At 29.6% G+C, this 25,443-nt stretch overlaps 1 protein-coding gene across 2 annotated transcripts in view; it reads right to left on the reverse strand.

Annotated features, from left to right (window-relative positions):
- fuss (SKI family transcriptional corepressor fussel) overlaps positions 1–25,443 on the reverse strand; it is a 114,269-nt gene that overhangs the window by 61,959 nt on the left and 26,867 nt on the right. For both annotated transcript variants that reach the window (XM_016048545.4, XM_071183141.2), the window contains exons 2-3: positions 22,365–23,514; positions 17,217–17,599 (exon numbers count right to left, since the gene is read on the reverse strand). In XM_016048545.4, coding sequence (XP_015904031.4) covers positions 17,217–17,599; positions 22,365–23,514 — 1,533 coding nt within the window. The remainder of the gene's footprint in view (positions 1–17,216; positions 17,600–22,364; positions 23,515–25,443) is intronic.

Below are 25,443 nucleotides of genomic sequence, written 5' to 3' on the forward strand. Positions count from 1 at the left end.
TTCTTTAAAGAGAAAATTTCACTATTTATTCGAAGTTGAGGCCAACACCGTACGCCACATCGAATTTTAATTAGGAGATCAACGCATTTGCGACAGCAGCAATGAAGGTTGAAATGTCGTGGATATCTAAACGTAATTAGCGCGGGTAAATGAATTACGTATCAGTGGCATTAATTCAATGCTTTTCAGATTTATAATCGCTCCTTTGAAATCTGCTGAGTTGGAATGACATTAAATGTTTACCACACTTGATTAGCCTACCCTTGAATCGAGGCGCGCCTAATCAATGATAGTGACGCTTGATTCAGGCGGTTTGTTGTCACCAAAGCCCGATCAGCGTAGAGATCGACACTCCAATTTGTTTAGAATAGTTTAACTATGCGTTTTAAACATTACTCTGCTTTGATAGGGATTCCATTGCACTTCGAACTTATGCGAACGCCTCACGTGAATAACTCGCAGATAAAGTTTGAATAATTCAACCTCGTTTCCTAGTCTGAATGAAACTGAATTACCATTTGAGATTAATCACCGGAATCGGGCTAAATAGATAAAACCTCTGTTTTTCAAAAAGCAAACTGGAATAGTAGTTCATTTAATAATATAATAGCGCTTTAAAAGGTTTTTGTTTATTTTGTTAGAATAAGGGTTATTTTAATTTGAAGCTAATAGTTATTAAAAGTTGAATTCACTTTGATATTTAACAAATGATTTGGTCACATAAACCATCAAACTTTAGAATATTTTAAAACACTAATATTTATGTTTATTAAAATAACCATTATTCGAAAATAACCAGTTTGACCGATAAAAGTATTATTGAGTCTAACATTAACTATCATGTAGTTATCAATTGAGTTAACACTATCTACTATGAAATAAAATTTGTTAAATATGGTAAAATTTGGTAATTTTATCATGATATCTTAGAGTGTGACATTAAAAAAATTTATTTCATTAAATTTAATTTTCAGTTTTGTACTTACTAAATGTTTGGGAATAATGATTCTAATTTTGAAAATTACAACTTCCGGTAAACCGTTACTACATGAATGGGAAAATTGGTAAATGAATACTTTAAATACCATAAATTTTTATCAACCAAAGTTACGTTTTTTAAATTTTATTTTTCATTAATTACCACACAGTACGGTAATTTTATCAGAATTTTTTCTCCGTGTTGTATTGTTATATATATATATATATATATATATATATATATATATATATATATATATATATATATATATATATATATATATATATATATATATATATATATATATATATATATATATATATATATATATATATATATATATATTAGAGCGAGTTTTGCATTTCCTTGCATATTTTTATCAAAAATTGTGGGAAAAAAAGGAACTTGTAATAAATGCTCAATTGATGTTGGAGGAAAATGAAATTCCACTTGATTATGTAAATCATAATCTATCCCAGGCGTTTTCATAATAACTAAGATTATTTAAAAAGGAACAATTAAACTAAAAACAAATAAATTTTTCTCTTAAAAACCAAAAACGTAGGATAAAAAATTGCAACGCATAAAATAAATATTAAACAAAAGTACGACTTCCAAGTTTTTCATTTTATTCTCCTTAATGAAAAATATGTCAAATAATTTCCCTAAAAATTAAATTCATTTCCTCCCAATGATTAAAAAAACTAAAATATCCCAATCTCTCAATTAAACTATTTTAAATTACATCAAAAAGTACTTAAAGAACATTTCCTCTTAAACTTATATTATTGATAAAAATTTGAAAAAAGAAAAAAAAATTCACCAGAAAGATTCCTCTACAGACTCTCACTGTTTAATCCCCATTGAGGGAAAAAGTTTTAACAAGAATCCCGAAATGGATATTTTACCCTCATCTGGGATATCATTAACTTTGAATCTGAGGGAAATTGGATTTCCCGAACACACTGCCGTATTTAATCACTCCAAAAAATACAGGTAAGCCAACGTTTTTCCGCATTTTTAGAACAAAATAGAGCTGTACCTCTCGCTCTGTTTGACATCTAACACTTTATCATGAATATTGATGATATGCGGGCTCCCGGACACACCATTTCTTGGTTTTCCGGCCTGATGGATTTTCCCGAAGAACAATTGATCTCTTTATTTTACAATGTTCTTCCTTCATACTAGATTTCTAGAATATTCCCGTCCTATGTGAGTATGTTATTAATCAAGATGGTAAAAGACTTTTCCCTTTTAAACTACGAGCATTTTTAAACTGTCTTACTTCTGACAAAATTGTTTTAGATGGAATGTTTCCGCGTTTTAATCGATGATGATTATGAACCTTTTATTGTTTTAGGATTTAGTAGTCTTCTCAGTTTTTTTTCTTCTGATTCAGGTTGTATTCTATAAAAGCTTGTTTTAGTATTTTGTAGTTATTCGGAACAAATGTTTGAAACTTTTTTAAAAATGCATTTTTAAACGCTCGCGCTTCTGGCAAAATTGCTTCAGATAGAATGTTTCCTGGTTTTAATGGATGATGATTATGAACGTTTTAAGTTTTATGAGTTTTTTCAGCTTTTTTTCGTTCTGATTCAAGTTGTGTTCAACAAAAGCTTGCTCGGAACAAATTTTTAAAATTTTTTAAAAAATAGTTTTTTAACTGTCTTACTTCTGAAAAATTGTTTTAGAGGTAATGTTTTCGTGTTTCAAACAATGATGAATGACATTTTAGAATTTAGTAGTTTTTTTTAGCTTTTTCCCTTTCTGGTGTTCCGAAACTTGCTATAGGATTTTGTAGTTATTCGGAACGAGTTTTTAAATTTTGAACGGCTTGATTTTAAACTGTCTTACTTCTGACAAAATTGTTTTACATGTAATGTTGCCGTGTTTTAATCGATGGTGATTATAAACGCTTTATTATTTTAGGATTTAGTATTTTTTTCTTCTGTTTTTTTTTTTCTGATTCAGGTTGTGTTCAACAAAAGCTTGCTGCAGTATTTTGTTGCAACAAATTCGGAACAAATTTTTGAAACTATTCCAAAAAACGCATACAATGTTTTGCAAGTTTTATGTATAATAAGTATAAAAAAAAATTTGTACCTGAATCTCCTATGAAACATTTTAAAAGTTTTTTTTCGAAATCAATGTTTTCTATTTAAAAAAATTAAATTAATAATGGCTACTTAATAATGTGGTATGTAATGTTAATAATTTTAATAATATATTGTTTGTAGTGTTATGTTTTAATTTAATGATAAATGTTAATGTTAATAATGTTTCTAATTTTTAAAATAACCGAAAACTGTATGCTATATAATAAACAATTTAATTCATTTTTAATAAATTATCTAAATCTTTAAATCATTTCCAGCTTATTTTCTTATTATTGATATTTAAAGATTAAAAAATTTTAAACTATTTTTTCTAAAAATTCATAAATTGAATATGAAAGCAGAAATTTTAATTTCTTAAAGATGTCTGAAAGCAAAATGCTTAAAATATTCGAGTTTAAATTTCATGGAATTATTATATGTTTTAGTTTCTGAGAGTCTTGTCTTCTGAGTCTTGTTTTAAATTTGAAAAAAATGTGAAAAAATCATAAGGAAACAATGAGTCAAAACTTCACCATTACTCGGAGTTCAATGTGATGAAAAACCTCGCGTCTTTATTCAGATACAAACATAATTTTTTCCCCATTTCAAAAAATTTATAACATCATTTTTGTAAATCAAAATTAAAAAAAATCCCTAATTTTTTTAAACTTTTGCTTCTGATACCTCTTTATCTGTATTTTTAAGCTTAGTGTATTCATTTTCTAAGATTGAGCAAAATTATCGAAGTCAATTTTTCTTGAATGAGATAATCTGAATTCTCTCACTAACCAAGTCAGCTGTAATTTACTAATGTTTAACCACACAATTATAAAAATCCCCAAATGTCTTTTGCTTTTGATACCTCTTTATCTGTATTTTCAAACTTAGTGTATTCATTCTCTAAGATTGAACAAAATTATCGAAGTAAATTTTTTTTTTTTGAATGAGATAATTTGAATTCTTTCACTAACCAAGTCAGCTATAATTTACTTATGTTTAATCACACATATATTAAGGAAACGTTTTCTAAAGCATGTCAATTTTTTGAAAATCTTATTTCATGCACTTGAGTTGTAATTATAGATAATTAATAATGTATTAAATAATTAAGGCATAAGTACATGATGATTGTTTATTTATAATGTGCAACATATATGCTATTTTACTAATATAAATTTAAATGGAAATTCTAGTCATACGGCTTAAGTTTTTAAAAAAATATTAAATTAATCCTTATTAAACTTTAATAATTAAAAGACAATGGTGTGTTTTGTAGCATTGTTGGATACTGTTAATCCCATAGAGTTGAAAATGCACTATCTCTGATGATGAAACTCGACAATTTAAAGTTTTTAAAAATTATTTTTACAAATTCGTTCTATCTTATTAGAGCAATTGAAATTTTATTTCTTTTCTTTTCTTCTTTTTTTTCCGCATATATTTTAATGCTCCTAGTCTTTACAAACGCATTCGTTTTGTCCTACTGTTTTTTTAATAAAAAGTACTCGAAGTATCGAACTATAGATAGCTTATAATAATTCGTGCGTAAAAATTCGCAATTTAAAATCTGTCTGTCCTATTTTATACAATATCTGCAATGCGTGTTTGTAAGATGATTTCAGAAAAATAATTACATTCCAATTATTTTTTTCTCAATAAAATAGAACTTGCAAAAGCACTTCTTCGGTAACAAATTATTTTAGGATTATTGTTTTAAAAATTGTGAAAAATTTGAATACTTATTATCACTTACAGGTTGTTCTGTGAAGTCTGCCATTAATATGCATTTTTAGAATTCTTATCAAAAATTAAAGACAAAAAAGTACACACATTGAGGGTCGCAAGATAATATTTAAGTGAAAAGAAAATATAAATGTAAAAATGAGGAAAGAGCAAAAAATGCAAAATTGAAGATAAAACAGAAATTAGTTTTAAAAATTTTGAACCCTATCTCATACAGGGTGTACTGTATAGACCATCATTAATATGTATTCTTCGAATTCCAATAAAATTCAAATTAATAAAACAAAATCAATCAAATTCAAATTAATATTTAAGTGAAAGTGAAATAAAAATGTGACCGAATTCTGACAAATCACAGTAGAGGTAGGTGGGCAGGTATTAAACGACAGTGCATGAAACGACGTTATTAGAGGTATTAAGATATAGTACACATTTGATTGTTGGAAGAAACAAAGGGGTTGATAGACAATTGTTAGAAAACACCTTCAAATTTCAGCCTCCAATTAAATTTTCCAATTACATCTGCCTTTCTATACTTTAATTTGATAAATTTTGATAGTGTTTCTTTTTTCTTGCTTAAATGCAAATTTGTGTATAAATTTTTGTTCTCATTTCTGATCAGGATTCTAAGGATACATGAAAAGTGTGGTCCGAACAAAACATGCTGTATATGTTCTAGAATATATGCTCCAGAACAATTGTACAATTTTTCGTTAAGGAAAACAACACTACATAAATTTTCAATAATTTGAAAATTAATAAAGCTTATTAATTTTCAAATTATTGTCTTAATGATTTGAAAATTAATAAGCTTTATTAATTATATTTTACATGCAAACTTACAATTTACAGTCTGCAATGTCACTCGATTCACTAGAAATCCATTTATCGTAAATATAAATTAATTCCAATTCGGTACAACAGAAACAAATACTATTTGTTTACCTTAATTCGTTTAAGAGATTTATTTCTTATGGAATAATTTAACCAACGAAGATGAGATTTTACAGGTTTGCACTCGATCTGGATATGCAGCATTTCATTGTTTTCAAACAAAAATAAGCATAGACTCCGAAAACTTTCACCGTTTGAATATTTAAATCAAAAGAAACGCCTTCGGGGCCCAGACAGAATGAGTAACCAAAGGCAGATATCCGGAAAACAACTCCCAGATCTGTATCCCACCGCGCGGTGACAGAAATTAGCTCCAAACAACACCTTCGCTGCTTTTCCATTCAATTCCACCGACTTCATTAACCGCGGAACAAAAGAATTCCTTCCGCCCACCCCAATTCAAAACACCGAATTCTAATGCGTTAAAACTACGTTCAGACACAATGAATAGGAAAACGAGATAGGTTTTCTAATAGAAAATTCAATGAATGAGTGTTAGGAATTTTCGAGGAGAATTCCAACCCGTACTTGGTGACGGACAATTGTTCGGAAATCTGGAACACTGGGATTTACAATTCGAGTTCATCCCTCCTGAGTTTGATTGTCAAAATGACCAATCTGTGAAGCCGGTATGAATAGAGGAAGTTCTTAAATGCAAAAGGGTTTTCTAACCGGAGAATCTATAATTGCTTTTAAAGAATTACAACATCTATTCGATTTTCATATCTGCGCACAGGTCGGTTTTGGGGCAAAATAAGCTTCTGTCATACTAAAAGGACAATCTAGGAAACGAAGGCGTAATACTGATGAGTTTTGTTGACTTTTGAATCTTTTTAAATTAGTACAGGTCTGATAATAAATCTATTGAAGTAGTCATTTCTGAATTGCTATTTGGAAATTTAAAGTATTCGATTGAAATATCAAATAAATTAGTTTCGCAAATGAAAAGTGTATGGGATTCTAATGAAAGATCAGTGTTTGATGTAATGATTATGTTTATCAAAATGTGAAAAAATTTGACAGAGAAATAGGTAAATTGCATTTTATAAATATTTTCTAGCGATACAATGAATATTCAGATTTAAATGATACTATCGTAAGTAACTAATTATGTATGAACAAAAAAGTCGTATTTTTAAAACAAGATTTCTTCAGGAACAGTATTTTTTCTTGTAAAATTACTTTCTTTAAAATGGTGTAAAAAATTGTATAGCTTATTTAAATTTTTTTCGATTATTATTAAATACAATCATAAAAAGTAATAAATATTTACACAAAATAACTTTTTGCATGGAATTATCTTTGGATAAACGAATTTTAAAATCGCTTGAAAGAATTTTTCAATTCACTTAAAAAGTTCTCGCGCTGTGGAGAATTAAGCAAAAAAAAAATAACTTTAAGGGGTCCAAACTTTTTAACACTTCCTTGAACAAACTATAGGAGCCATATTTTTGAATTATTGCTACTGGCCGTGGTGGCTTAGGGGATAGAACACTCGCTTACCAATGAGGTGGCTGGGGTTCGAATCTCACCAATAGCTCGCTGATTTGATTTTCGCACTGATCACAGTGCTGACGTAAAATATCCGCAGTGGTATACGGATCATGAGTTAGAGTTTCCTTGCCATTAGGCTAACCGTGGGCAGTTTTCGTGATTTTTCTCTCCAAGTAACTCAAATGCGGGTTAGTTCCATTAAAAAGTACTCCACGAAGGCAAATTTCTCCTAATATTTGATCCAGGAGTCTCCGTGTCTTCTGGATTGGTTAAAAATTTCAGTGCTACGGAGTTTAACATTGGTATTCGTTAAACCCAAAATGGGGCCGGCTGTTCAACGTAGGTTATAAAATGAAATGAAATGAAACTGCTGCTACTCCCAACTTTTTTGGGGGACAGGAATTCAAAAACGTCGTTTGAGGTTACGCTCTCGAATCTTTAAGACTGAGTCCTAGACTGTAAAGATCCAATCATTAGATCAAAAGTTATTCAGAATTGCTCGCTTCTTTGTACATTGTACAATTTGCATTGTTTGCAAAGTAATAATTTTGAGCAAATAAACCTTTCTTATTTGATTTTTAAAGTATTTGCCTCCCATTCAGGACACCCAGGTTTGCATCCTAGCAGTGGCTGGTAAATAGGAATTCTGCTCTCGACCCGCACTGACCACAGTGTGTAAAATATCGTCAGTGGTAGACGATTCATGGGTGAGAATTCCTTTGCTGTCTGGTTAATCGTGAGAGATTTTAATTATTTTCTTCTCCATAAAGCAACCTTAATATCAAAAACACAAGAAATTCTGGGGAAAAAATTTAATTCTCTTAATTTTTTTAAAATTTTTTTATTTTTATTGTTTTTTTTTATTTTAAAAATTGAACCCAGATTGCAGGCAACTTAACGACAAACGTTTTATTTCCGTTTTGATTTGGTTGGCATAGAAAGGTTGACTATTTAATCCTTTTTAAAACTAAGTAGAAATATTAGTATGTCAAACTTGTTTCCTTAAAAATTAAATAAAGACAAGCAAAAACTTTGACCAAAAAAAAAATCTCAATTTTAAGCTTTCACTGTAAACCTTATTAATTGTTTTCTTTCATTTTAGAGTTGTCCAAACTCTCAAACACAAAAATTTCTTTGCATTGAAAACTTAATGATCAGGCCAACAATTTCCTTTAATGTGTTAAAGAAAGTATATAAAAACATGCGCAAATAAATCTTGTTTCAGAAAATGTCATAAAATTTAAAATAAACCTTGAGAAGATGAAGTTATCCTCGATAAGGGAAAGCTTTCAACTCTTGAATTACGAATGATGATTACAGGAGGTTTTTCTTGGTTTGTTTTGAAGACACAAATTCGATCTCGAAATAAAAAGATTGTTTATGAAACTTTAATGCGAACCTCATAGCACGAAAACTAACATAGTTACATATCTAAATTTAAAATTGTTTCAAGCTTGCATGGCTTATTTGCTAATTATTTATGAGCCTTGTTGTGCTTCATGATAAAGGTGGTTGCTGAAATTAAAATGAACCTTAAACTGCTATCTGGGACGACTTTAATTTCCTTTTGAAACAATTTGCCCACATCTTGTTTATAAATAAACAAATAATTTTATGAACCATAAAATTAAAAATGATTTAACTTTCTAAAATTTACATTTAACGAAACAGGTATCGCTTCATCAAAGTTAAATATTTCCTTACAATTTACTCATTAAGGTTAATTGCTTTTTAATTTTAAGTTAAAACTCTTATTAAATTTAATTTAATGCAATTTGCAATCAGCGAAAAAAAAAAACTAACAAACGCGTAGATGTAAAAGCAAGCCAGTATTTCACTTCACGTTATACCAAAACGAATCAGAAATTAATAAGTAAATAAATATTCGAATAAATATAAATCAAACCTAAAACCAATTTCAACTTCAAAGGTTGAGTACGTTCTATAAATACCTGATATACTTCTGATAAAATGATCGCTCCGTTCACATCCAGGTTTTTTCTAATCAAACCTCATGTTAATATTCAAGAATTTGTTTTGATGTTTTCTGTTCCTTTGAAGCAATATCTTTATGTGATAAATAGGCACCATCGAATATTTCAAAAAGCCTTATTATCTCATCTTTCACGGTTCGGAAAGTTCATTTGTTTCGCCTTCCAAAATGCCTTCCCCTCACCCCCTTAAGAATTCATTACTCTAAAAGATTCTGGTTAATGTCTCTTTTTAATATGTTCCGCTCACTAATGAATAACAGAAAAATCGATATGGTAATTCTCGAATCTACAAAATAATCGATAGTAATCATTCGAGGGTGATGCTTTATTATAGTTATATTTGATTTTCACGCTAGAACATTTTGTATACTAAATTATAACTTTATTGAATAATTATAAAAGGTAAGATTTTAATTATTTTCGGAAATTATTATTATTTTTTTTTACTTTTTAATAATGCAGGAATTTTAGAAACATATTGAATGCAATTACATTTCTAATTTAAATGGAATTGATTAAAACATTTTTTGGAAATTTTTAGACACGGTTGAAATTCTTATCGCTGAATATATTGTGTTTCGTCACTAGTAAAATTTATTTCAGAAAAGTATTGCCTTAGGTTTCTCCAATACTTTAATTAGGAGCCGCGAGGGCTCGTGGAATAGCGATGGCTCAGCGTTCGCCCTCCAATGAAGTGAACCGGGTTTGAACCCCCCGATGACTGGTTGATGCAAATCCGCATCCGACTTGCACCGACCATAGTGCTGACGTGAACTATCCTCAGTGGTAGACGGATTATGGGTTAGAGTCACCTTGCAGTCAGACTAACCGTGGAAGGTTCTAGCGGTCTTCCTCTCCATGTCACGGAAATGGGGATTAGTTCCATAAAAAAAGTTCTCCACAAAGGCAAATTTTTCCCAGGAGTTCTCTTGTCTTCTGGATTGGGTTCAAAATTACAAGGCTACGGAGTTGAACATCAGTAGTCGTAAACCGAAAGATTGGGTCGGCTATTCAACAGCGGTTATAAAATAATATAAAATAAAATACTTTAATTACATTTTTTACTTATTTACTTTATAATTTTTTTTAAAGTTTCAATAATACATTTTATCACCGTCGTTGAAAAGACAATATAAATAGCTAGTGAACATCATTTAAAATTGAACTTCGTAAATCTTTCCGGAAAAAAAAACAACCTTGGATCAAGCATTTGGCTAAAATACTCTACATGGTTTATTTAAGAGGATTTTCGTATCGTGATCTGTGGCAGGACCGAATCTTGACAATTTTCGTGTAGCGGTCTGCAAAACACTTCGTCCAAAAAGGAAGAAGAAAAAAAGAACACCACAGAAGGAAATTAACTAAAAATCTCTACATGCCCCCCCCCCCATAATTGCAAGTTTAAAATCATTTTGACACCTTGGCGATTGCAATTGTCGCGACAGATCATGATACGGAAATATACTCGTTTATTTTTTTTAAATAAAAGTAGCAAACAGTAGCATTTTACAAGATAAAATGTTTAAAAATCTTTCCCGGTTAGACTGACAGCAAGAGGATTTTAACACCGATCGTCTACTATTTTACACATCTCACTTTGGTCGATTTAAGCAAGTAGATATATGAGAACCAACTAGTCATTATGATAAATCAGAAAACTATTGTATATGAACATATGGATTCGAATTTAAGTCTAATATATAGAATTTGATATTTTTTTAAGAACATTCAGTCCAGTATTTTAATTTAAAATAGTTTTATGTGGTTTTATTTTTTCTGATTGGCTAAAACATTTTGAGCTATGTAATTTCAACAGCTATTATTCTACGATTTAAAACTTTTATCCATAATTCAATAATAGGAAAAATTCTCTAAAAATTAACTTAATAAACTAGTTAAACTAGTTTTACTAGTTAAAATCCTTAGTGTTGAAATCGTTTTCATTGTTGAAAACTGTTCCAGCAAAAAAAACAAATATCGTTCAAATTGCGTATATTCCTTATTTCACTTAGTTTTTTATGATCAATAGAAGAAGTTTACGGACAGCTATAGTAATTAAGATTTAATGTAATTAAATTTTAAAAATTTTTTTTCTTAAAATAAATCTGTGAGATCTTAAAACCAAACTACGAGACAGTGTATCTAAGTATAATATATAAGATAGTTAAGCTGTTTGGTACTTAGTATTTATTATTATCTATTAGCTAATAAGAAAAAAGCTCCACACTATGAAATCGAAAAAAAATTCTATTATTATGTATGATTATTATGAGAAGTCCCCTGTAACTAAAACTTTTTCTTACATTATTAGAACATTTAATATAATATTATTTTCTAATATTTAAATTTTAAAATATTTAAAACATTTATTCATATAATTAATTATGATACATTTCTCTCTTATAGCTGAAAATATTTAGACAATGAAAATGTTACAAATAATTAAATCATACATTAAATACAATTATTTATATTTGAGATAACTAGAATAGTTACGCGGATATTATAATAATTACAACAAAAGGTAGTTAGCATTAAAATTCAAAATAATATTATTAATGTTAACTTTTCTATTTACCAATAATTAAGGAATTGTATTTAGATAATAGTTAAAAATATTTGTCATTGTTATTTTTTTTTTAAATATTCTCATTGAATTTAAATCTGAACAAGTATTTAGATTCCTTAGGGGAAAAATGGAAGATAGAGAAAGCAAATTTCTATTGCACTTTTATATTTGGTACGTATTTTACAGTTGCCGAGAAAGATATATACCTCCGAGATTACTGCATTATTCAAACAACTTATTCTTCTCGTTCGTTTTACAACTATATATTTTTTAATTTTTCAATTGTAACTAAGCAATAATGTCAGCACTAAAATAACACTTTCTTAAATTGTCCGAGACTAATGTAATCTGTTTGCCAGTAAAAAAAAATTGGTCGTCTGGTCTCAATTTACAATTTATTCCCACACAAATATTTATCTAATATTTAAAGATTTATTAATGGAACTGATTTATGCCTGAAAAAAAAAACTGTAAAAACCACCATCTCTAACGTCAACACTGCCTAGAGTGTTCAACTTTACATTTTCATTTGGTTGACATCGAAAGGTTGGCTAATTAATATTTTTTTTTATCTTAGTACAAAGACCAAGAATGTTTCCTTCGAGACCGAATGCGAAAAAACTTTACGAATAATCGCATTTTTTAACTTTTACTGTAAACCATGTTTTTGCCTTATGTTTGCATTTCAGCTTTATCATGGCTCTAAAATCTAACATTTTGTCTGTGTTGAAAGCTTAATGATGCGACCAATTTTGATTTTTTTTAAATGTTAAAGAAAGTGTATAAAAACTTGTACAAATAAACCTTGTTTAAGTGATGATAATAAAATCTAAAATAAACCTTGAGAAGACGAATTTATCTTCATTTTGAGAAAAATTTCTACTCTTAATTTGCTAATGATGATTCATCGTCGATACTAGAAGGTTTTTCTCGCCTTGTCTTGTATAGGCAGCTTCAATCTCGATACAAAAAGGTTGTTTATGCAAGCTTAATGCGAACTTTATGAACCTCATTGCGCATAAACTAGGTTAATTTAATATTGCTTCAAGCTGGTATGGTTTATTTGCTAATCATTTATAAACTTTCTTGAACTTTGTGATAAATATTGTTGCTGACATTAAAATAAACCTTACTCTGCTATCTGGGATATAAATTACAAGGCATAATGCAATCAGTAAATTTTTTTCAAATTATATGGTTTTGTTTGGAGTTTTTTTAAAATTATGCTTGTTTATTTCCATAGGCACACAACCCTCAGACTGAAAAATGGTGATATTGTGCCTTGTTCCATAATTTTTCATTAAAATAAATAATAATTATTTTCGTATTTTTTTAAATATGCTGTTATTAACAATAAAATTTAAAATTATTTTTTCAATTTCAAAATAAATAAAGAATAAATTTATAAATTTATTATCATTAAGTGACTTTCTAACATATTTTTTGCTTAATTCAGTTACATATTTTTTTAAAATTTGGGTAAAAATTTGAAAAATAATAATTTACAGTAAGTAAATTATTATTATTTAAATTTTATAATTAGAATTAGTAAGTAGTTAATGAGGGGAAAAGTATCCAACATATTAATGTATTTAATTTTATACACTGATATACATATTTATTCTATAATAATTTATATTACTTACAGTTAATATATTATAGTAATTTAAAACGTCATAAGTTCTTTAAATGCTAAATTACCAGGTTTCATGATACTCGACTTTTAGTGGCACAATTAAAACCATTTCTTCTTAAAAAAAAGAAAAAAAAAGAGATAGTGACATAGGAGATTGAAATGAAATTAATTAGATAGTAAAAAAGAGCTATGGATCGCAAAATAATTAATTAAATTATTTAATTGCGAAGCATCCGGTAACTATATTTACTAAAGTAAATTTAAATTTGAGAATAATAGTTACGCATTCCGCCTTTAAATTTTAATAACGAGTACATAAAAATTATCACCAAAATAATTTTAATTCTACTAACCGTGATTAATTAAGTAACTACGATTGACGATAGTAATAAATGCAATAGTTAATTATAAGAGGAATTTACATAGCAACCTTTTTATCTTAGCAACCAAACATTAATATATAAAAAGATTTAAGACATCATTTTAAGTTAGTATTGTTTATTTATAAGGTAATTATTAAGCAGTAATAACTTAAAATACAATTATTCATTATAAGGTTATAATAAAGCAGTGATAACTTAAATGATTAATTATAAGGTTGTAATTAAGCAGTAAGATAATTTAAATTGAGCACAAGCGGAACTATGATAAAACGAACAATCCAACCCTTTGGCTTCATATTTATATTATTGATCGAATTAAATGGGCTATCGCCAGCGCATCTATCTCACTTGACAATGCATCAGGGAAGAGGGGCCTAATCGTTAATGAGGCTTAATTTAACACATAATCTTCAACACATAAAACGACCGCTTTAGCAAAAACTATACTTTTGGAAAGGCAAATCTATTTTAATATTTGGGCATAGTAATTTATAGCAGTAACGGGTTTAAATTCAAAATTAAAAAAAACAAAACAGAAACGGATGGTTAATGGATATTGCTATCGCCATGGAAACCAACTTGACCTTAGCGGTTATGATAAATTTATAGAGATGTCTAAGCCAGAGGCAGAACTATATCACTTAGTTATTATTATTCAATTAGTTGCAGTAATATTGCATTTTTAGTCCTTGACAACTAGTTCTTGACGCTATTTCTTTTTTAAATTTAACGTATTCCAATTGGATACCAGTAGTAATTCTCAAAATGTCCCTTTGTGTTCCTTTATCCTCTATCACTTAGTGAAAAAAGGACACAAACCGTTATCCCCACTTGTTCTTTGTATGTTTTTCTCGCTGTTTAGCTTTAATCGAAATCGATTTGATTCAAATGTTCAAATGCATATTTTACTATGTTGGGTGCAAGTTAGGAAGAATTATACAGTTCTAATCACGGGGCCAAATGACGACTGTCACAAACTAATTTTTTTAATTCTTCGTTTTCCTTGAAGTTGTAATTATATAAAAACATTCACTAACATCTTTCAAAAAGTGTCAAAATGATCGGTTCTATTAGTAAAAATTAAAATTGTTTAAACTTTGTAAGAAGTGGTAGTCATCAGCAAAAGCTATTTGAGTTTAAAAGAGGGCAGATTGAGTCGGTGGGACAAAAAAAAAATGTAAAAGTATTTGACATTTCGAAACTTAAAATATACTTAACGACAGGTAGCATAAAAGTTTCAACATCAAGAGGATACACTCACAAAAAATAACAAAAAGCTAAAATTAAAAATTAAAAAAAGAAAGCAAAAAAGCCGAAAGTAGAAGATTGACAACTCAACAAATTAAGAAAAAGTTTAATTTAAATTCAGAAACAAATTCCTTCACTGAACATTTCAAAAAGAACTTAAATTTTCTTTGCTCTTGAAAGTCGACAAAGCACTAAATATTAAATGCAATGGTAGTCATTTCATAAAAATAAATAAAAAATAATGATTTAATGGTGTGTTTATCAACTTAAAAATATATTTAACATGCATGCACTTTAATAAGTTTATAAAACGAATTTTTAAGAAAGGACATAATAATTTTTAATTTTATAAAATATGGTTAAATTTTATTTGTATTAAATTTAAATCGGTGTAGTTTTATGAAACCTCTTTAAGCCAGAAGTCGCTACAGGTGTTCTGAAAGAAACTAACAACTCAACTTCATATAATTTGAATGAAAATCCTTATTTGTTTTGAATTTTGAGAAGACCTTACTTAAGTTTTTTTCCTTCATAGAATCAGGCAAGAAAACAAAATTTTCATGTGAATTCTTTCCGTTAAAAAAAAACTCAACTTAGTTTTATATAATTTGAACGAAATTCTGTTAATTATTCTGGATATTGAAAAGATTTCACTAAAGTTCTTCTTTTTTTATTAAATCAGGAAGAAAACGAAATTCTGATACTTCGATTGATAATGAAACTACTGAATTATTGATGAAGTTAGTGAAATAAAAATTTAAAAAAAGTTTTGCTTTTTATAAAATATGCTTTTATTTTATTTCAGTTGTAGATTCAAGTCTGTATAGTTTAAAAAGACCTCTTCAAGTCGGAAAGTTGCTACAGGATGTTCAGAAAAAAACTCAAAACTCACTTTTATATAAATTGGAATGTATCTCTTTTGAAATTTGAAAAGATTTTGCAAACAATTTTTATTGAACCAAAGAAGAAATAGAAATTTGCAGGTCTACTGCTTCCTTTGAAAAGTAAAGGTCTCAGTTTCATGAAATATACCTCAATTTTAATACAAATGTAGATTTAAGTCGGCATAATTAAAAAAAATCTCGTCTTAGAGAAAATCTCAAGAAAGTTTTTTTTTTATTGAATCAGGATAGAAAACGAAATTCTCATGACTAGTCCTCCCTTTAAAAAATGAAGAAAAAAATTTTAATTTTGAAAATATGCTTTAATTTTATTCCTGTTATAGATTAAAGTCTGAATAGTTTAAAAAGACTTTATGTCGGAAAACCGCTACAAGATGTTAAACTTACAACTCAACTTCATATAATTTGGAAGAAAATCAATATTTCTTTTGAATTTCGAGAAGATTTTGCTAAAGTTTTTTATTTTCTCAGGTAAGAAAACAAAATTATTATGTCTACTACTTCCATTAAAAAAAAATTTTAATTTTATAAAATAAAGGTTTTTAAATTTTATCTCAGCTGTATATTTAAGCTTGTAAAGTTTAAAAAAACTTTTTAAAACGAATAGTTGCTTCATGACATTCTTGAAGAAACTTACAATTCAACTTTACATTATTTTAAGAAAATCCATATTTCTTTTCGAATTAGAGAAGGTTTTACTAAAGAATTTTGTAATGAATCTGGGACGAGAACAAAATTCCCGTTACTACTCATTTCATTAAAAAAATTTAATTTCATAAGATATGCTTCAATTTTATTTCAGTTGTAGATATAAGTCTGTATAGTTTAAAAAGACCTCTAAGTCGAAAAGTAGCTAAACTTACAACTTAACTTCACGTAATTTAGAAAAAATCCGTATTTCTTCTTGATTTTTAAAACATTTTACTCAAGTTTTTCATTGAATCAAGGAGAAAAAAATATTCTCATATCTACTCCTTCTATTTAAAAATGGTAAAAAATTTTTTTAACTTTATTAAATGAACTTTAGTTTTATTCCAGCTGTGTATTAAAGCCTGCATAGTTAAAAAATAATTCATGAAGGCTCAAAATCACAACCGGATCTTTCGGAAGAGACTTACCACTTAACTTCAGGTAATTTGGAAGAAAATCCATATTTTTTCCGGTTTTTGAGAAAATCTCACTAATATTTTTTTATTATTTTTTATTTTCATATTGAAAAAAAAAAATTCTATGTCTGAACCTTCCATTAAAAAATGGTAAGAAAATAATATTTACCGTTTTTCTGCTTGATACACACTCAACACTAGTATCAGGTACAGCCGCTGTTGTCAGCTCCTCAACAGCGACGAGTGCGGGTGGAGCAGCGGCAATTCCGTTTCCGGAATCGCCGTCGTTGCTAATGTCCGTAACGTCCACTTCATCGTGTTCGTCGTCGGAGGACATGCCGCCGCAGCAACTTCCACAACGACGCCGTTGCTCGGGACCGCCGCCGTAAGCAGTTGTGGTGTCTGCATCAGAGTCGATCCTTGGGGGCGACCTGCGACCCACAGGGCGAAATGCTGACGTGTGGACAGGTGTCGATCTCAGGGGGCTTCCGGGACTATCATGATCGGGAAATGAGATGGATGTCCCTTCACTGGCAGACGATAAGGGTCGACCTGTGGGGAGAAAAATCGATGAGATCTAGAAAGCGATTAGAAAAAGAAATTAAGAATTTGTAAATCCAAACGAAAAACAGTTTTTAAATGTTTTTAACTTAAAATATACAGCAAATATCACAGTATTGAGTAGCACATTATATTAACATGCAAAACAATAAAAAACTTTAACTGACAATATTAAATGATTCATAAATTGTTAAACTTTTCTTTCGAAAAAAGGCAATATAAAATGATTTATAAAATGTAAAAATATTCAGTTTTTTAGAAGAAAAAGGCAGTATAAAATTTTCTATAAAATGTGAAAGTTTTTATACGTTTTTTTTTTCTTCTTCGGAAAAAGACAATATAAATTTATTCGTAAATTGTGATCAATGTATAGATTTTTGTTTGAATATAAATTGTAAAAAGTCAAAAGCTTAAGCTTATTTTGATAAGGGTGATATAAAATGATTCATTAACATTAAAATTCTTATGCTTTTTCGAAAAGACTCATTAATTGTAAAAATGTAAAAGTGATTAATATTGCAAAAATACTTTCTTGAAAACCTAACTAAGAGTTCCAACTATAATAAATATAATTTGCAAAAATATAAAAGTGATTAATATTTGCAAAAGTACTTTCTTGAAAACCTAACTAAGTGTTCTAACTATTATAAAAATAATTTTCAAAAATGCAAAAGTGGTTAATATTGATAAAGTACTTTCGTATAAACCTAACTAAGGGTTCTAACTAAAGTAATAAACAATTTTTTTAGATATTTTTTTATGATGCCATCATTGAAATTTATGTTAAAAAGTACATGTTGCATATTAAAATCCATACAAGTTTACACAAATGTATAAATACGAGCATGAATACAGATATACTGATAAATATTTATCAAAATTCATTTCAAGAAATTTTATTTTTAAAACTAAACAATTTTAAAATTTTTATTAGTTTTTATATTTTTACTTAAAATTAAAAAAAATGCAATTAAAACATGTGTATTTCAAATTGCGTATTTTGCTTTCTGTTAGAAAATAATATTTTTAAGAAAAACATCATTACCGAAGAAAGCGAGACTGAGATCATCAAGACCTGTTGCTCTGTTAAACGAAATCGAGAGGAATTGAAAGGCGATTATGAGAAATACTATCTTTTCTAAACTATTGTTTTATTCTTATTATCCTGTAACAAATACACATTTTTTTTAAAAATTTGCTTATAACTGGATAACATATCATTGATTAACTTTCAAAAAGAAGCAAGGACTTAAAAATAAAAGAAACATTTGCTTTTATTTTTGTACATGGTCATATAGAGGATTCCATTTGCAGTTTGAGTCCCTAAAAGTAGCTGAAGATTCTGAAACGTGTATTAAGACTTTTTTCAACTGAGATGTTTCTTTTTCCCCATTGATTTGAATAAAATGTAAAACAGTTTACTACTGAAAGATCACATTGAAATATAATTTCTTTAAAATTGGAGACAATTTCCTCACAATTCAATGAATTTTGCGAGTTGAAAACGGATATTTGATCAAATCTCTGGGGTAGATGATCAATGCACGACAGATGTTAAAATTACAACACTGAGAGGTGATTTCCCAGATGAAAATAAGTGATTTGATCAAATCACTTACTTTCATTCGGACTACTTTACTTACTTTCATTATTTCAACTGTCTTAGTGAAAAGACGAAATAAACAAGTTGGACGGAAAAAAAAATTAAATAAACAAAAGATGAAAAAAACATACGAATTTTTACTTAAGTTTAAATTTAAAATAATAGCTTTTTAAAGTTCAATTTTTTTGTATCATTATATCTATTGATGATATCATCATGTGTATATGGCTCTTGATAATAATCACTTTTTATTATTTTTAATAATCAGACTGATCAAGAGAAGCTTGTGTCATTGCCCTGTCTACCCTACACTGACGTTTTTAAGGTTAAATGCCACTACCTAGTACACATTTACTCGGTATTTAATACTATTAAGTGCCACTACCCGGTATAGATTTGCCCGGAAAATCCAACACTGATGTGTGATCTTTTTTAAAGATTAAGTGCATTAAAAAAAGGAAATCGTGAAAATAAAAAAAAAATCAAAACCTTCTAGCACAAAGTATTCGCACAATTTCTCACTTCTTGCACAACAATTGCTCGCGAATATTACCATAACGCATGCGTATTGCAACCGACTCTATCTGGCAAATAGGGCTGTCTATGGGCTGAGAAGAGTTATTAAATCTATGTTTCTCTCTAGAAAAACAAAGTTCTTAATCTACGAAACTCTTGTCCGGCGTGCTGACACACGCTTCTGAAGCTTGTACAATGACAAAACTGGAGGAAAATTGTATCGCAACATTTGAGAGAAAGATATTGAGGATTATACATGGTGGTGTAAATGAAAACAATAGTTGGAGAAGGAGATTTAACTTTGAACTGTACAAGATTTATAAACAACCTGATATTATTAAATACATAAAAATAAATAGAATGAATTGGATGGCCCACGTGATTCGAATGAGCTATGACAAAACAATGAAAAAGCTACTGCTTTTTGGACCCAACTGGAGCAAGAAAGCGGGGAAGACCGAGGTTGAGATGGGCTTACTCACTGGAGTCTGATTTTATTGCAATTAATGAAAAGAATTGGAGATCAAAGATAAATCGGAAGTCGTCATGGAGAAATCTTCAGAGGAAGGCATAGGCTCACATCGGGCTGTCTGGCCAACTATGATGATGATGATGCATGCGTGTTGCAAATTTTTAGTCAAATGAATTGAAAACTATTACATTGGACAAAAGTCATTGGTAATTATTAATAATATGCCGGTGATTAATATTTACTGATTAATTACACTGACCGTAACATCTGAACAATTTTATATAATCTTTTTACTATAAAAGTTAAGGAATTTGATCAACTCACTTAATCTCTTTAGAGAAATCACATCACGGAATTATTGTTTTAAGATTTTCCGTGAATTGATCGACTACCTTGTAAGATCAAATACCTATTTCTAACGTTATTATACGTATTAAATCAAATCTCTGTTTTTATTATCTCTCTGTGACGCTAACATCAGAATCAATGGGTTATTTCAAGATATTTGTTAATACTAACATGTTTGCAAGTTTAGTGACGATCACAGATAAAGTTAGAATTTGAGAAATAAATATCTCTGTTGCATTTAAGATAACTTTCTCTTATTTAACGTAATCATTCTATATTAAGATAAAATTCTAAAATAGAAACTTGTTGGTGCAGGTTTGTAGTATCTAAATGTTCAACCACATTATTAATTGCAAGAATGCAAATATATCGTTTACATTACTTTGTATTGACTTATTTTGTATTAAAAAATAATATTGTTTATCTCCATTGTTTTTATTTTGTGAGAATTTCATAAAGAAATTGTTAAATTTATAGATTCGTTAATAGATTTTATTATATCCATTATCCATTTATTCATTCATTCATTCATTCTGTTAATAGATTTCACCCGTGGAGGCTCAAGGGATAGACTGTTCGTCTTCCAATCAGGTAAACCGGGTTGGAATCTCAGCGATGGCTAGTTGATACTAATTCCGCATCCGGTTTAAACCGATCACAGAGCTGGCGTAAAATATCCTCAGCGTGAGGTTTTCGTGGTTTTCCTCTCCATGTAACCCAAATGCGGATTAGTTCCAACAAAAAGTCCTCCACGAAGGCAAACTTTCTCCCAGTACTTAATCCTGTAGTTGCCTTGTCTTCTAGATTGAGTTCAAAATTACAAGGCCACGGAGTTAAACTTAGTCGTAAACTCTAAATTGGGTCGGCTGTTCAATGAAGATTATGAAATAAAATTGATTTCATTAAAAATTTGTATAAGTTGTAAACAATTTTCTGTTAACATTAAAGGAAAATAATCTTCAAACTATGTCTTGGAAACAAAAATGTTTTTAAGGGGTGGAGAAACAGTGACGTACAATGTCTCTCAATGCTTTCTGTCAATGCTTTTCTACAGAACAGTAATTTTGTACTGAATGGAGCCAACAGTAAATAACAGTTAAAATAGTCTCAAAACGATATGATCAAACAATGAAATCTGAAAATAGTGTGAACAGAATGTTTTCAATTTCAATTAAAAATTAACAGTTTTATTTTTGAGAATATGACTAACTGATTATGTTAGGGTGAGAAAGGTAGGTGGCAGAGTGCTAGTGCTTAGTGCTCACGTGCTACAGATCCAGGGTTGTATACTCAGAACGGAGAAGGTCAACTTAACCTTTAATCCCTTCAGTGGGTTGATATAATGAGTACCAAGAAAGTTTGGGGATTAAAAAGTGGAGGTTCAGCGTTCGGCTAAGAAACCAACGGAACCGTCTGCACCCCAGAGACCAAGGTCAAGAACTGGGATAGGCACAGTAGGCCTTGGCCCTCTATGGGCTATCACGCCACCAAGTTTAGTTTAGTTTCTTAGGGTGATAAAACTACAGCAGCGAAAGTATAACATCGAGAAAAATACAATACTGAGAGCAAGCAGTACATAAAACAAATTTAAACTGTATTGTACTATACTCGCCTGAAGTAAATTTTGATGCGGACAAAATATTTTATTCAGATTATTATATTTCATTAAACTTCTCTTCAATAATAAAAAATAACAAAAAATTCCTTTGTAGACACATGGAAACAGCAAAAGAGAACGGAAATAAAAGTAATTTACCATACTCTTCGTCTGCAGGTTAGAGAAAGTTAGATAGATGACAATCATATTATTTAATTACCTGAATCTGCCAATGTAGTTGTATCAGCAATGTTGTATGGTAGTGAAGATTCTGGAACACTTCGAGCTTCTCTCAATTCAACAGCAGGATTTGCAGGAACTATACCTCCAGGACGGGGCCATAGGACCCCACCATAGGGAAGAGGGAATGGCTGTTTTCCAGACCACATGTACTCTGCAAAAGTTTGTCTAATGTCAGCTGGTGACAAGGGTTTTCCAGTTGCAAGTCCAAAGGGTGTAGGTCCAGCCGGAGGAACAAATGGTGTTGCTGCAGGTGCGAGAGAGAAGCCTTTGTTCGGTAGAGGAACAACCGGAAAGTAAGGTGGTTTACTGTGAGCCGACTGTTCCGTGCTAGTAGGAACAGAGTCAGTTCTTGAAGAATGCCTCGGCCTCTTGCTTCCATCCCCGCTACCACCGTGCCTGGAGACACTTGGGCAACTTATGATCCTCTTTCTGGACCCGCCATTGAACATCGCTTTGACGTCTTCCCACGCGTAGACAACTTCATCTGGAGGAGATCCACCCAACTTGATGTGTCTCCTCCACGAGTTGAAGTTGGCTGCGTCTGGTTGGACGTACTTAGAGTCTGGTAGACGGTGAGAGTGGAAAATAAATTTGTTTGGAGAGAAGAAGAGGCCACAGAATGTGCACTTGATGCATTTCGCTCTGGAGCTGTTGTAGCGAGAAGGTACGAAAGATCCTCTGCACCCCCAAGCGCAGTTGTGGACTACATCGAAGGCGAAATTGTCCGGTAACTTTGGAGGCTTGGTATCAGCCAGAAAACTCTTGCACAGCCTCTCAGCTTCACGTTTGGTGATGAGTCCGCATCTCCTGGAGGACACGGGCATGGCACCAGCTCGGCGAAGCAGTTCCAGTTGAACAGGTGTACACTGAACGCAGGTTATTCCAAGAGCTACCCGTCTGTTGTGGATCTCGTTGTAGCTAAAGCTCTTGAGAAGAGTATTTGAAATCTGGGCTAGACAGAGCCTTTCGTAACCTTCGATGACTAAAGCTACTATTGGTATGCCGTACAACATGACAGTCCTCACTTCATTGTTGCGGAAACTTGATAGCGGTGGTCCATTGAACAAAGCATTTCTGTCGCTTGTGGTAGAGTTTGGTATGATTTGTGATTTTGGTGCCCTTGGATCCTACAAGAAAAAATATATATATTTCTCTATCATAAAGGACAATTAATCATATAAAAAACTAAGTTGAAAATTTTAGTTCCATTAAATTATTTCACATACTTCTTCACAAAATGAGATATACTTAGGCTTATCTAAACAATTCATTTTTGATAAGAGGTTTAAAATAGACTCCGTGAAATTTATATTTACGAAATTTAAATTTGAATACATCTTGTTTAAAGTGTAAATGGTTGAATTTATAAAAATGGAAGGAAGTTCACGCACTGAAACGTACGAAGGAGAAAATAAAATAATAATGTGTCCTTAATTTTGTCATTTTAATTCGAAATAGATTAATACAAAATCACCAGATTTATACATTATAAAATGCTGCATTACAACGAAATTAGGAAATGATACGATTTTTCCGTAAGAGATTAATACATTTATAAAAATATATATGTAAATTTCAGTGCGCATTTTACAGTCAAAGTAGTATTTTAAACAGTTTAGGTAATATTTCAAGAAAAAGATAATACTTTATGCAATTGTTGGGATGTTCTGGAAAAAAATTTACAATATGTTCCGTTATTAAAATAAAGAGAAAAGAAAGAAATTCGTTTATTTACAGACATTTTCCTTTTCCGTATTTATTCGTTACTTGAATATATTTTACATTTTCATACAAATAAAAAACTTTTATTTGTTCTGATATATATATATATATATATATATATATATATATATATATATATATATATACATATATATATATATTTACTTATTTACTTATTTTAGTGATGAGAAATACATCATAAAATGTGAGATATCTATTTTAATATATTTCAAATATTTTATTGTTTCATTTTATGCTTATACAAATAAAAATTTCAGGAATAATATCAAAATAACTACGAATGATGTAATTTGATACCCACAGAAATACGCAAAGCGCCAAAAACATATGAGATATGTTTCCAGAATATAGGTACCCTCCCTTAAAATTTACTTAAGATTCTGGTTCTCAAAATTATAGCTCTTATTACCCCACATTTAGTAAAAAATAACAAAACTAAAAAGTAAAGTTTTCCACATTTGCCCAAATTTATCATTTCTGACCATAATTTATTGTTAATTTTACTAAAATCAATAATAAAGCGTTTCGGAAAGATTCACTGAGATTTTTGGTGTTCTCATAGAGCCAGAAACACGGTACGTTTTACCACATTCAGGTTGTTTCGACCATACTTTTTTTCCCTTCTCATTTGCAATTCCTCATAGTATACTTTGACCCAATATTTACAGAACAATGAAGAAAAAAAGGGGGGGAATAAAAATAAAAATAACAAGAAATCGGAAAAAAAATCCGGAAAAAAAGAGGAAAAAAATAAAAAAAAAACCGGAAAATGAGAGATATAATCTTTTCATCAGATCACGCGATTATATCCGCAAAAGGGGGTGCTTTTTAATATTGTATCAATATAGCCAAAGCAAAATATATTAATGTGAGATTAATGAATATATTGTGTGAGAAGCACTCAAAAAATTTTTTACCAAAAAATTACAACAAATAAAATAGAACACAATAAGTAAAAATATCACGTAAAAACAGAAAATAAAATATAAAGAAAAAACAGAATAAAACATGAAATGAAATCAAAAAAGCGAGTAGCGAATTCAAATGAACTAAGATGAACGTGAAATTTTTCCAGAATGATTTAAAATATTTTCGTAACAAGATTGCCAGATTGCAAATTATGAAACCAATAGTGCAAATTGATTTTCACGCACTATTGTATCGATATATTTTGCTTCGACTATATTGATACAATATTAGAAAGTACTCCTTTTTACGGTTATAATCGTGTGAGCTGATAAAAAGATCATATTTCTTATTTTCCGGTTTTTTATTAATTTTTTTCCTTTTTTACGGATTTTTTTCTTCCGGTT

Source organism: Parasteatoda tepidariorum, chromosome 7 (genome assembly GCF_982258835.1).
Source record: "Parasteatoda tepidariorum strain Cologne lab strain chromosome 7, Ptep-v5.0, whole genome shotgun sequence".
Classification (NCBI taxonomy): Eukaryota; Metazoa; Arthropoda; class Arachnida; order Araneae; family Theridiidae; genus Parasteatoda; species Parasteatoda tepidariorum.